General features: G+C 40.7%; 1 protein-coding gene across 1 annotated transcript in view; it reads left to right on the plus strand.

Annotated features, from left to right (window-relative positions):
• The first annotated feature begins 1,958 nt into the window (after window positions 1–1,958).
• The window catches only part of dip2ba (disco-interacting protein 2 homolog Ba), a 39,295-nt gene continuing 27,716 nt past the window's right edge, over window positions 1,959–13,537 (plus strand). Inside the window, exon 1 of the mRNA XM_078254914.1 lies at window positions 1,959–2,226. Coding sequence (XP_078111040.1) covers window positions 2,142–2,226 — 85 coding nt within the window. The 5' untranslated portion in view covers window positions 1,959–2,141. The remainder of the gene's footprint in view (window positions 2,227–13,537) is intronic.

A 13,537-nucleotide genomic window follows, 5' to 3' on the forward strand; every position in this document is an offset into this window, starting at 1 on the left:
ACGGCACAGAAGTAACACAGTAGCCTACAATTATGCTTTTATGTCAAGTTTGCTTCGAAGTGTGTTGTCCTCATAAGGCAACGTCCATGTTTCTTATAAGGAAAACATCATTGCAACTTTTTGTAAGCAGCCCTTAATTGCAGAGGGAGTGTTTGGAAGGGTATATTATTTTTATAATGGTTACAGTCATGATGCCACATTGGCCTTTTGAAGTTTTCTTACATGAATTTAGGTACAATTTAAAATCAAGTGATATATCTCAGGTAGAACCAGGGTTGGATTAACCTGCTCTCGGGCAACAAACCATCGATTATTTCAACACTGTTGCTCATAAGTGTCCACAAGTTAGAGCTAAAACTATTAGTTGTTAATTGATCTGTCGATAGACGGCCAATTACTTTTTAAAGGTCCCATGGCATGAAAATTTCACTTTATGAGGTTTCTTAACATTAATGTGCGTTCCCCCAGCCTGCCTATGGTCCCACAGTGGCTAGAAATGGCGATAGGTGTAAACCGAGCCCTGGGAATCCTGCTCTGCCTTTGAGAAAATGAAAGCTCAGATGGGCCGATCTGGAATCTTGCTCCTTATGACGTCATAAGGAGCAAGGTTACCTCCCCTTTCTCTGCTTTGCCCGCCCAGAGAATTTGGCCCACCCATGAGAAAGAGAGAGACATCATGGCTTTCAAACGAGCAAAGTGGCAGTTGGTCAAGGCCACACCCCCACCCTCCACCTTCCCCCCCTCTCTCCTCCTCAATAGCTACAGACACAGAAATGGCACGTCCTAAGTAAAGCTCATTGTGGGACTGGCTCTAGTGGCTGTAATTCTGCACCAAGGCTGATTTTCAGGAAAGAGACTTCAGATACAGTATTAGAGGACCACTAAGGTCTATATAAAAGCATCCAAAGAGCACCATGTCATGGGACCTTTAAGCAGAAGTGCCAAACATGGTGTCATTTGAAGACATCATCTTGATCATTGTGGACTTGTAATGGGCATTCTTCAATATTTTAACTATCATTAATTGATAATGAAATAATCGTTAGTTACAGCTCTACAGTCTATACATGCCGGTAATGTTATATTGTATTTTGCCAAAAGCCCCTAAAACCAACCAGTAGGCTCCTATGCTGGCATTAGTGCCCCAGTCAGTTTCTTTTTATGATCACTTGTGTAAACTCAAATGTCCAATTAATCCAATTACCTCACAGTAAACCTGGGAACTTTTGGGTCCCCTGGGCAGTTGCCTGCTCTGCCCTGTTCTTAATCCAGGTTTAAGTAGGATATTCTGGTACTTTTTCCACCATGGCTAGCCACAGTGTTAGGCTTTAGGTGTATAAGTGAAAAATCCCTTCACACAACTTTTAGTTTAGTATTTGTCTCACAACTATTCCAATGCTCTTATGTACAACCCAAATATCAAACCAGTGTCAATCAACTATAACTTAAACAATTACCTCACGTTCATCCTACCAACCGTTTCTCATCCCTATATCTCTTAAAAATATTTGTTTGTGTCTTCTTGAATTTATTTATATTTGGACTTTGCTTAAGCTCAATACCCAAACCATTCCACACATTGAAATATATATATATTAATTAAATCTGAGAACATTGTTACATTAAACATAATATAGTTTAACTTTTTATGTTGATTCTACTGGGATTCCCTGAGGGGCCAAGGATCCACTGGAAGTCTATAGGTTTATATTATATTATTATATAATGAGAGTGAGAATGGCATTATGTTACAGTACACAATATATTAACCATGGATGTATTAAGAGAACGCTATTAACGTAAACCGCGCGCGCGCGCGCGTGTGTGTGTGTGTGTGTGTGTGTGTGTGTGTGTGTTTCTGCTAGTGAGACGCCAGGGGGAGCAACAGTTTCGGTGTGTTTTTCTGGGATGCAGTGAATTAACGAACACGCGAGGTAAAGGCAGTCACGTGACCGCTCGATGCCGTTGGTGAGTTTTTCCCATTATGGCGGAGGGGCCAGCCGTGCGGATGGACTGTCTCTCCCACTCTGATGCTTGTTTTGTGTCTTGAGGGAGGGCGTTTTATTTCTATTTTTTTACATTTACCCACAACGGCCTCGTTCCTTTTCAACTAGACTACACTTGTGTTTATCGGCGAAGTCATGGCAGACCGCAGCGTGGATTTGTCCGCCCTGCCAAAAGAGGTTAGAGACCAATTGTCGGAGTTGGATCTCGAGCTGTCTGAAGGTAAAGGATGGGAGGGGGCTGATGGGCTGATTGGGGGGGGGGGGGAGAGATGCTATAGCTGTTTTCCAAGCTAGCTATGTGTCTCAGCTGTCTGGGCTAACCAGCATCGACTGTTTCCCTCCCTTTATTCTACTTTCTGTTAATAATACGTTGAATGAGAGCTTACGCCAGGCGCTGAAGCTAGCTTATTTTGTGCTAATACAGGATGTGGGCACGCGAGCTAGCAGTGCATGACAAGCAGAAGAAGAGAAAGGCTTTCATCCATTTCCTCGTGTCTGCTTTATCTCAAATTATATAGTGGTTCATGTAAAGCAAAACATCGATTTTAAGATGTTTTCTGTACCAAATTTACTTATTTGTAAAATTGAATGTCAAAACCATAGTTATGTTTGTGTGTATGTGTGTGTGTAGCTGGCGGTGTGTGGCTGTCTGACGGGGATGACCAGACGCAAGGTCTGGCTGGCTATCAGGGCTTGACCTTTCTCCTGTCATCTTAGTTAAACTTCTTCATATGGTGGGAATTTGCTTCGTCTGTGACCACATGGCTTCCAGTTTTACATCGTAACTAGCCTTGTGTTGTACATCTGTGCTCAGGTTTCAGCTGGAAAATGTTTTATTGCAGTAGAAACTGTGAGTCACTGTGATTAGTGTTGAGATGTAATAAGGCCCACAGTTATCACCTGCTCTGGTGTCATATGAAGATGCAGACTGTTATGAATGACTGTCACTAATTAGCAAACGCAGTGTATGACCTCAGTGATCAACAAGATGTTTACAGAGCCTTAGAAACCAATGTAAACCAGCTATTACTGGAATTATAGGTTTACCTATGTGCGCTACTCATCATGGGTTTCACTACCCTCAATCTTGTGGCAGATTGTGTGAGATCTGTGTCAGGTGTACGCTGTTTTTGTTCTGCTCTTGTGGATGTAGGTTGGTGATGGATGTGTCTATTTATTGTAGTAAGCAAATATCTCAACCATTCATTCATCCACAGCATAGTGCAAACCCCCCCTTCCCCCAGAGCAGCTGTTAGCCCCTTTCCTGCTCTACACCCATTGACACACACTGTCACATCCCAATGACAGTATCCCCCTTCTCCTGCCTCCTGATGGCACCTGGGCTACATTCTTCCAGCTGAGGTGACCGAATCTAGTCGTCCTGCACAGAGACCGCTTAGTGTCTACTTATCCATGCTGATTGATGTTTGGTTATTTTAGGGGTGTAATATGGTTTCTGAAAATGTTAACCAGTATTTGATTTGCATTTTTGCGAGACTCTTAATACAAATGCAGGTCAACTATTTCATTGATGCCTGTAATAAGACCTTAAAAAGGAACATGGTACTAATAAAAGACTATGACAATTTTTTTTGTGGGCATATGACAGTTATATTACATGTCATACCCCAATAAAAGAATTACAAATGCGTATTTACAAGCGTATTACTGTTAGTTATAAAAATATTGGAGTAGGACCATTGATGCCTTTTTACAGCTCATATCAGCCAATATTGAAAGTAAGCTAATGTTTTAGTGCATCTTTAGGTATTTTAAGAGCTGTCTGACCTCTAAGGTTAATGTGTTATTCAGATGTAGATCAGTAATTAGTGTGTTGGCCTGACATGTTAGTGGTTTTAGATGTTTTAGCCCATTAAGTTCAAAGGGTTTATACTTTCAGTCTGACAAATTACCACAGATACTCCATAGGTACTTTTAAAAAGTTGCTGACAGTGTGTGTGTGTGTGTGTGTGTGTGTGTGTGTGTGTGTGCGTGCGCGCACCCCAACTAGCCCCTTAATGACTGGATGCATGTGGCATGTCATCATGTCATCTTTTTTCGTAAGTCCATAACAAGCCCTCCTCTGAACTAAGTGGAAATGCCTGTTCCCGCGTTGCTCGGATAAGAACACAGGCCTGCCAAATGGCCTCTTAAAAAACAACCCAGTTCTGCTAGCCCCCTGTGACCATGGGGACACAATGAGGACCATTCAGCTGGTCTGAGCTGCCGTGGCCAGGAGCTCTGTTGCCATTTAGGCCATTCAGCTGAACCCAGCCTTTGTGCATGTTGGAATGAGCTGCCTCCGTAGAAAGAGTAGGGAGGGGCTGGTGACTGGTCATACTTAAGAAGGTGACGTGTAGTGTGTGTACTCCTGAGGGGAGTGGTTCACCCCTCTCACCATGCCATCTCTCAGCTGAGCCAGGGGTAAAAGGTCTTGTCTGGTTCTTCCCCCGGAAACAGCCTACCTGGTTGACATCCCCCACCATCTGTCAGGCATGTACAGAAGTCTAATGTTGCTGACACAAGCAAAATTCCACACAGATTAGTTTTTCATCTGTGGGTTAGTAGCTGGTGGTCCAGGCCAAGATGCCATTTTGAAATTATAATACAACCAGTCTTCGTTTTTAAACTCTGGAACACTGTCTCGGGTGCACATGCTTGTGCCTGTGTATATTTGGAGATACAGTCTTACTCTTTGTTTGCATCATTCTGTGATATCAGTATGTGCACAGAGAGTACATATTATTGTCAGTTGCTTCCTTTCTAGGCCAATCATCCAGCCAGCTAGCATTCAGAAGCAGCAGAAACCGGCTTTGCTCAGTTTTGTATTAAGAGAGAGGGCCTTCAGCAGAGGATGACAACTCTGATATGGACCCAGTCTGTATCAGCCATCCATCTTCCTGACCCTGGCCATCAGTGACCGTGTGTAAGCCAAAGCCTGATGGATCCTTGAGGAAGACTCTCCTCCTAACCAGGGAGGAAGGCTGTGAAAACATATGTCTTCTCTCTTTGTGTTGAATGGATGTGATACGCAGCAAACTGTTGTTTTGGTAAATCGTCAGCCAAAGTGCTTATTTTGAGACACATTACAGACGTGTGATAGACTTCCTCAAACTCAAGCTAATGTGGTGCAGAGCTGTTGTTTACGGTGGAGGTCTGTGCTGGCATGAAAAGAGGAATAAGGGCCTCTCCCACTGATTGTAAAATTTTAATCTCTTCCCAAAATGACATAATTTCGCAGCTTTTGACTTTTGCAAGCCTGACACAACATGCTTTAAGACATGTTAGAGCACTTGTCGAGGGGGCAATATGTTCAAAGTTGACGTTGTTATTATCTATTTAATAATAATAAGTTAACAATAATTTGTCTTTTTGAAGACTGTGTATATATATATGTTTTTACTTTATTGAACAATTAACAGTCTAGAGAGACAGGAAACAAGGCCGGAGGGGCATAGGGGACAATGACATGCAACAAAAACCCCAGCCAAAGGAAATCTGCAACATTGCAATTACAGGCTACTCGAATACTTCCTTTAGGTTTATAGTGTTTTCTGGAACGTTGCAATGCTATAATTTTCAAAAAAATTGATGTTCTTATGCATTTAGACGTATCAACAACTGTTAACCATTATACTTTCTCATTAGCGTTTTGTAACAATATTATTATAAAGATGGATGATAAACAATAAAATTGATTTATTGCCCAATCCTACTTGCAAGACAACTTTTTTAACCTTCCATTATCATTTCTCACCACATTTAAATGAGCTTTGGACAGTTTAAAGAGTTTACATATCAAGTTATATTTCTGTTTAGATATGTGGGTAGTACAGTATATGTATCCGTTAGCGCCCAAAATGCACAAATACTCGTATCTTCAGAGCCAAGGCCTTAGGTCCAAGCAGATGGTTGGTAGCCTTGGAAAAGGTGTGTGTGTGTGTCTGTGTGTGTGTCTGTGTGTGTGTGTGATAATACTGTTATACTGTGAATAGTTAATGATGGCTCCAGTGCTCTTTCCTCCTCCAGACCTGTTGTAGGTTGAATTATTCACGTGCTCTCATTATTTATCAGGACAACCCTCACAGAGTGGTGTGGGTGGTTTGTGAGCGTGACTTCTTTACGCTCCCCAGGTAGAAGTTGAGGCATGCATAGGATAAACAACACCAACCTGACTCCTTTTGAATTAGTGCCAGGAGATATATTGACATCCCACTCAGCAACCCTTCTGACCTGCACATCTCTTTCTACAGTAGAGGCTGTTCACTTGTTGAACGAGCTCACGTGTGATGTCAGGTAGGGCTGGGCAATATGGCACAAATTAACAATATTAGTAAGATTACTTTCTTCTAATACTGTTCCATGAAATTATGTCTTCTACAGTTACGTATTTAAAGACATCTTACAAAACAGGAGTATTTTCTGGGCTTTTTTGCCTTTATTGGATAGGTCCTATCTGACCTACCTGTCGAGGTAGGCAAGTTTATCGAGAATTTCCCTACAGTCTATGAATAAAAGTTCACATTACAGTAAACTTTATCATTCATTCATTGATGTGATATTGTAGCCTACTTGTGTATCTCACAGTTTGCAGAAATACAACAGTCGAGGCAGGCCTGTTTCCACCTTGTTCTGTGAGTCACTGCACTTAGGTGTGTCCTCTTCACAGGGGCACATCAATCCACCACAAAGTGAGAGAACCTGTTTTAGCCTCCTTTCTCACCGGGCTGTTTACTGAGTTTGATGCAAACAGTGACTCATCATAAATGGAGAATGAATGGGGATTATGTGACATCAGACCCTATCTCGCTGTCTATACAACACCCACCTTCATTCACCGCTTGACCAACCTGTAATTTCAACTGGGCTGACAGCAATGGTGAAGCACCTCTCTGATGTTGAATTGCACAATCACTCTGTTCTTTTGTTGCCTGCAGTCATTTAGTCAGGGGCCCAGGCTGTGACACACCAGAAAATGTGGACTGATTCACACTCTGATTTATACCTCATAGGCTAAATGATGAAGTCATTGATGGCAAAACAGAAATCAAGTCTTGGTGTTGTCAGACTGTGGGAGCTGATGCAGAGCCCCTCCAGTGTATCACCAGGCTATAGCCACTGCCCGGCAGGCCATGCGACTGTGCTAATGCTGAAGAATGCTCTTGTGAATATAAATAGACCTGGCTGGCAAGACAAATTTGCTTTCATGCCTGAGGAGGATAAAACAAGCATCTCTTTGACACAAAAGCTCTGCCATTATTGCAGTGGAGGCCACCCTCTCAAAGTCCCAAAGAGTCAGTCCTAATTGTGTGTATTCCCTTCTCGCTGAGACTATAAGTGTTAAGAGGGATTTCCTATTTTGTAGGCAGCTATTGGCTTCATTTTCATGCCAATATGATGTGAAAAAAGTACTTTATCACAGGGAATATTTGGTCATGTTATTGTGTGGTAATGCAGGTGCAAGCAGGGAGTGTTTACAACCTTACTTGCTGGTGTGTCCAACTGCTTGAGGGAAACATGGAATTTTTTGAGCAGCAGCCTTTGTGAGTCCAGAAACTACCAGATTTACATAGTTGCTTTCACTGTGTTCATTTTTATTTGATGGTTTGCTTCCAGATTAGATTTTTTGATAACATAACCAGTGATTTTTAGCACCTGACTAGCATCAGATGTCAAAGCTTCATTGAACACATCATGAGGGAATAGTTTTAAAAATCAGTCGCATTGGGTAGATTTACATAAATGGATTACATCTTTGCATATAGCCAGTCAAAATATTTGACCAGCAGCATAAAAGTGCCATAAAGTATGAACAACAGAAAACATAAAAAAAAACTAGCTTTAAGCATATATACCACCATCTAATCTACTAGCATGGACCCATATCTTGTACTGCCCCTTGGCTTGCTGAAAAACAAGCATTCAGACAAGTCAGTTCACTAATGTCATTTTGCAGGTTAGATGGCTAGATAGCTGTTTGAACTAGAGGTGGGCAATATATTGATATTATGTTAATATCGTGATATGAGACTAGATATCGTCTTAGATTTTGGATATCGTAATATGGCATAAGTGTTGTCTTTTCCTGGTTTTAACTTACTGCATTACAGTAAAGTGATGTCATTTTCTGAACTTACCAGACTATTCTAGCTGTTCTATTATTTGCCTTTACCCACTTAGTCACTATATCCTCATTACTGATGATTATTTATCAAAAATGTCATTGTGTAAATATTTTGTGAAAGCACCAATAGTCAACACTACAATATCGTTGCGGTATTGATATCGAGGTATTTGGCCACAAATATCGTGATATCTGATTTTCTCTATATCGCCCAGCCCTAGTTTGAACAGTTCAAAAATGTATCTGTAAATGTTTTAGATGGAACTGTGAGGTCCTTTTTCGACACAATCCCCTGAAACTTGGAGGCTAAAGGGACTTTTCTGATATTTGGATCTTTTATAGACATTGTTTCTCCATTTAGTAATACAATTATATTAACAATGCATTTAAAATAGCTTCGATGTGATTTCTGACTTCAAAAAAGGATGCCTTTTGTAACTGCTATACTATTGGGTATAACTGAAATGACCAGAGCATCTGACCGTAAACCACAAATCCACGATTCAATTTTCGATTTATACTTTTTTTTTTCAACAGGGACGCCACTAGATATAGCAGAAGGGTACTTTGCAACAGCAGTTTGAGTTTCTCAGAGTTTTTTTTATAGTGCAATTGAATGCACCATTAGTTTAACGTCTACCTGAAGGCACCATGAAGTCCCATCGGAGCCCACATGCTTTACCTTACCGTTGTTTGTTTACATAACTTGCTCATGGGAAAGGCAAAATGTTGCCACACCGGTGGCTTCAGGGAACCAGGAGGACTTTCTGTTGTTTATCCGTCATCTCCAACTCCGGCGGTGGCCATGGTGTCTGAAATAGTCAAGCTGCATGCTACTGGTAAGCTAACGTTAACCTGTGTCTTTAGCTGCATGCTACCAGCTGGTAAGCTACGCTGTGTCTGTTTTTTGTTTTGTTTTTTTATTCTTCGGGCGTGCACAAGTAGGCAGGTGTGGAGAAAATATTAAGAGAATTGCAGATCCTGCTTCTGATTTCGATAGTCGAAATCAAAAGCTCATTTCGACCAATTTTTGATTTATAATTGAAATCATGACACCCCTAGTTGTAAATCATGTTATTCATTGTCTTTGTCTCTTACTTGGGCTCTTCAGCTGATCATTACAGCCTTTGAAGTAGGTGTGTAGAACACGGGGTATTTTCTCAGCAGCTGGTCAGTTTCTATATATGAAAGTGCAGGCCTGCGTCACAGGAAGGGCTGATGGGAAACCAGAGCTTAGGGGTAAAGCAGTCCTGCTGTATATGTACAATGAAAGTTTCCAAAAGGTCAACTGCTTTCTCTGTCATTCACTCATTGGGTTGTTGTTGAATTAGTTTTTTCTTTTGGATTTGTGCCTCACATTTGAATAGTTCTCTTCCTAATTCTTGTGTGGAGCCAAAGAGTTATCGAGAAAATACCAGTGAGTAGAAGTCCTCAGGAAGCCCCCTCAACAAGCTGATGGATATCTCCCCTCTTGGCCCCTCAGAACATATTGTGCTGGAGCTTGGCTTCTTGTCATGGACCCCTTTAATTCAACTCCCCAGAGACAAAGGTAAAACAAAGGCCATGAAAACACATCAGATGGGTGGGGCTTCAAACTTATAATCCTTAACTGTGAATAGCACAGGGAATGTCGCATGTATTGTATGTTAATAGTCTTGAATGGAAACATTAGGTTAATATTTTCACACTTAGTTGAATCACAGCTACAGGCTGGCCTTCGACATTTCATGGAGATTTGCTTTTTCAGATTGTTTACTGCCAAGCCTGATCTGTGTTGCTATGACTGTTGAATGTTGGACTAAATTTCATAATGCTAGCCTAGCATTGAATTAGACTATGTTTAGATGGTTTGTGGAGCTAAAAATAAACCACATGCCACTGCTAGTAGTGACAGTATCATCACAGTATTTCTCACACTCCTCTATCAGTGGGAGGCCCTCGTTCTACAGCAGATTTGTGTCGTGCTACATGCTCCCACAGACAGTGACGACACATTGATGACTGTTGTCTGGATGTTTTCAAAATCAGTTGGCTGTGTTTGTGATGAAACAGTGTACTAGAATTAAAGTTATATCCCGAGATTTGACAACTAAACTTTCTCTTGACACTCGCACAACCATTGTGCACACTAGTTGGCATATACGTAAATCTGAGACAGCTAAGGTAGATAATGTCGCTATTCAGAAACTTCAGCGACTTGTTGCCAGATGTGTGGTGTCATCAAGTGAGTATGTCACGTCTGACTCCATGTCAATACTAATTTATGTGTTACAGGTTTACAGTACTTCTGAATAGCATTTCAAATCATTCTCTAAAACCGCTTGATCAATTTGGAGTAATTGTTTGTGGTTGCATAGAAAGTTCTGGCCATGTGGTTTTCAAATGTACCTGCATTAGTGAAGATAAAGTTTTTTATTTATTTTTTTTAAGCTGTTTGCTGCAATAGTGCAGTGCCAACAGGTCTATTGCTTGGCCTGTGGTATTGCTTCTTTCAGCTTTCTAGAAAACCGCTCATCCAAACAACTTCACACTGCACTGCCTTGGGTCCTGAGCAATACACCTGTCATGACATTACTTTACAGATTTAGATTATTAATACAAAATATAATCCACTAATAAATTGTGATGTAGTATTATAGATTAAGCTACCCAGCAGTATATAAAATAACAAATTCATGCTTTACTATATAATTCATTAATATAATAATATTCCACCTTCAGTTCCATGTGAAGGCAAGTGAAATGTTTTCACTGACAGAAAGGTTTGTGTGTTTAGAACTTGACAGCCATTTATACAGTCTATTTTTTACCACATTGCATTTTTCTTTAACACATTCCTCTGCTGCTGCACCTTGTTGAGCATCCCCACACATTCAGAGCCATCATTTTCAGAGCGGCGATAGATTCCTATCGTGATGACAGGCTGTTTAGTGACTGTGAGCACTGAGCAGTGGGTGGTGGGAGGTCAGGACCATGAGCTGTCCAGAGAGTGGAACGTAAGCAATAAGGCCTGCGCAGTTTCAATGTCAGCTGTAGACTCAACACCCCAGGATGGCCACTCTGGCCTGTTATGTGCTTATAATATTGATTTAATGAGTCAGCTGCCTGGTTAACATTCCTCCTTCTACATTAATGTCCTATTTTAACCCATCATCCATAAGCAATTAAGCACAGTCAAAGAGCATCATTGGTGCATATGTCATGTAGAGATGGAACATGGAGAGGATGTTGCTAAACCAAGCTCAGTTCAAATGGCAGGGGTTTGCAGATATGTTGTCTTGTGTACTCAATGACCACATTTGAGCAACAGAACAGAGAAATGACAATTCAGTTTGATGTACAAGTCTCAGTGAACCTCCGGTCAGGCCTGGTCTACACTTCTGACCCCTGTATCTCTTAACTACAACACTGCCACAGTGAAACTCGATACCACTGGCTTACTTTCACTGCTAAGCATGCTCTGCAGTATTTCCCACAGAATTACAGTCTATTTGTGGTGGCGGCGGGGCTTTGATGACATTAAAATCATTAAAGCACAGGTGTTATAAATAATTATTAATGACACCTGTGCTTTAACCACTATGATAAATCAAAATGTCCTTTGAAAATGGTTTATTTATAAATGATCAGATTATTGCGATAGTCCCAATTCAATACAAGTTGAAGTAATTTTTGTGCAGTAGCTCTACGTGACAACTAATCTAGTAATCTCTACAGTAAGTGACAGGATAGCTAGCTAACCTGACCAGAAATGGATCTGGGATTTGGCCTCTCTTCTCAGGTGGTCTCACTCATCTGTACACATAACACCACAAACATGCAATATGTTAGCTAACAGCTCATTGCGGTCATAGCGTGCTTAAAATCAGCCTGACTAAAGAATAAACTACATTAATCAACTTGTGGTTTTCTGACGTCAGTTGTCTGACTCAGCAATGAACAATCTACAGTTGTTCACCAGTTTAATCACTTTGAAGAAGTAATGTGCTCTGAGTTTATCTATAAAACAGCTTGTCGCTGCCAAGATTGTACAGCATGCCTGTTGCATTGTCTTTGGGGACATACTGTGACTCAAATTAGTGTGTGAAAGTATATTAACAGAAGCACAGATGAGAGGGGAGTGTCATCCAGATTAGCTTTCCACATACAATAGTCTCACATTACTCACCTGATAGCTACAGGTTTTATTGTTTTTAATTGCTTTTAATATGCTTGTTTTATGTGTTGGTTTTATTGCTTATCTGTTTTTAATTTGATATATGTGCTGGTTTTTACTGTAAAGTATCAGTGAGTACCATGAAAAGCGCTATATAAATAAAATGTAGTATTATTGTTGTTATTATTATTATTATTATTATTATTATTATTATTATTCAATTTTAATGAAAGGTAAGTAGTCAAGAATCTGCGATATGGCTTGGCTTATGGAGAACAAAATAGTGTTCTAGACTTTTGGGTTTATGAATGTACTCTATTCTTCAGTTTGACTTTCTCAATGCTGTAACTGTGCCCAGCTCAAAACTCCACTTTATTCACACAGCTGGCCCAAGAGTGTTCTGCCAATATAAAATGCACAATGTAATAGAAGTAATGGAGGAAGTAGGGCAATACTCAGTCTGCACTCAAACAGAATATGAATGCTTTAAAAGCTTGGAAGGAACATTAGTTTTATTTCTTTGGCAAAAACAACTTCAGGATGCGGACTGTCCAGTCTGATTGCTGGATGTTTCTTTCAGTTCATAGTGGGAATAATCTTAATTTTGATCCCAGTAGGACCAACACAATTAAGATGAAGTGTTTGGTGATTTGATGAAATGATTAGGTGTTTAGGTTTGGCCTCCATTGACCTACATTACATGTGAATTATCGCCGTAGCGAGTAGTATGAAAGGACGGAGGTTGGTTGGGGTGGCGGATGGGTAATACGCAAGACTTTCACCCAGGAGGGCTGGGTTCACGTCCCGCGTGTGGCGTTTGTCAACTGTTTTTGTTGTTTTTATTTTTTTTTAAATAAAGCCTTCCCCAATGTTCTTTTCCTAAACCCAACCGTTTATTGTTTCCCTAAGCGTGTGACGTTGGTCACCATCGTGTTTTTGTTGTTCTTTTGTGTTACTAAAGCCTTTCCCAATGTGTTGTGTGTGTGTTTTTTTTTTTTTTTTTAAAAAGAGAGTTCACGAGAAAGACGTTCTCGCGATAGCACGGCACGTTCTCGCAATAACTTTACATCCGCTGTATACAGCGTAGACTACTCAAAATGCGTACAGATAACACGCCATTTGGCTTTAGGAAAGTGGCGTGTATGATTATGCAAAGTCATGATGCCATGTTGTCCTATAAGCCCCACCTTGCTGCTGTCCTACCAGTGCCAGTGCCACTTAATGGTTTCATTTTCAGTTGTCAATACTACT

This window comes from Sander vitreus, chromosome 7 (assembly GCF_031162955.1).
Source record: "Sander vitreus isolate 19-12246 chromosome 7, sanVit1, whole genome shotgun sequence".
Classification (NCBI taxonomy): Eukaryota; Metazoa; Chordata; class Actinopteri; order Perciformes; family Percidae; genus Sander; species Sander vitreus.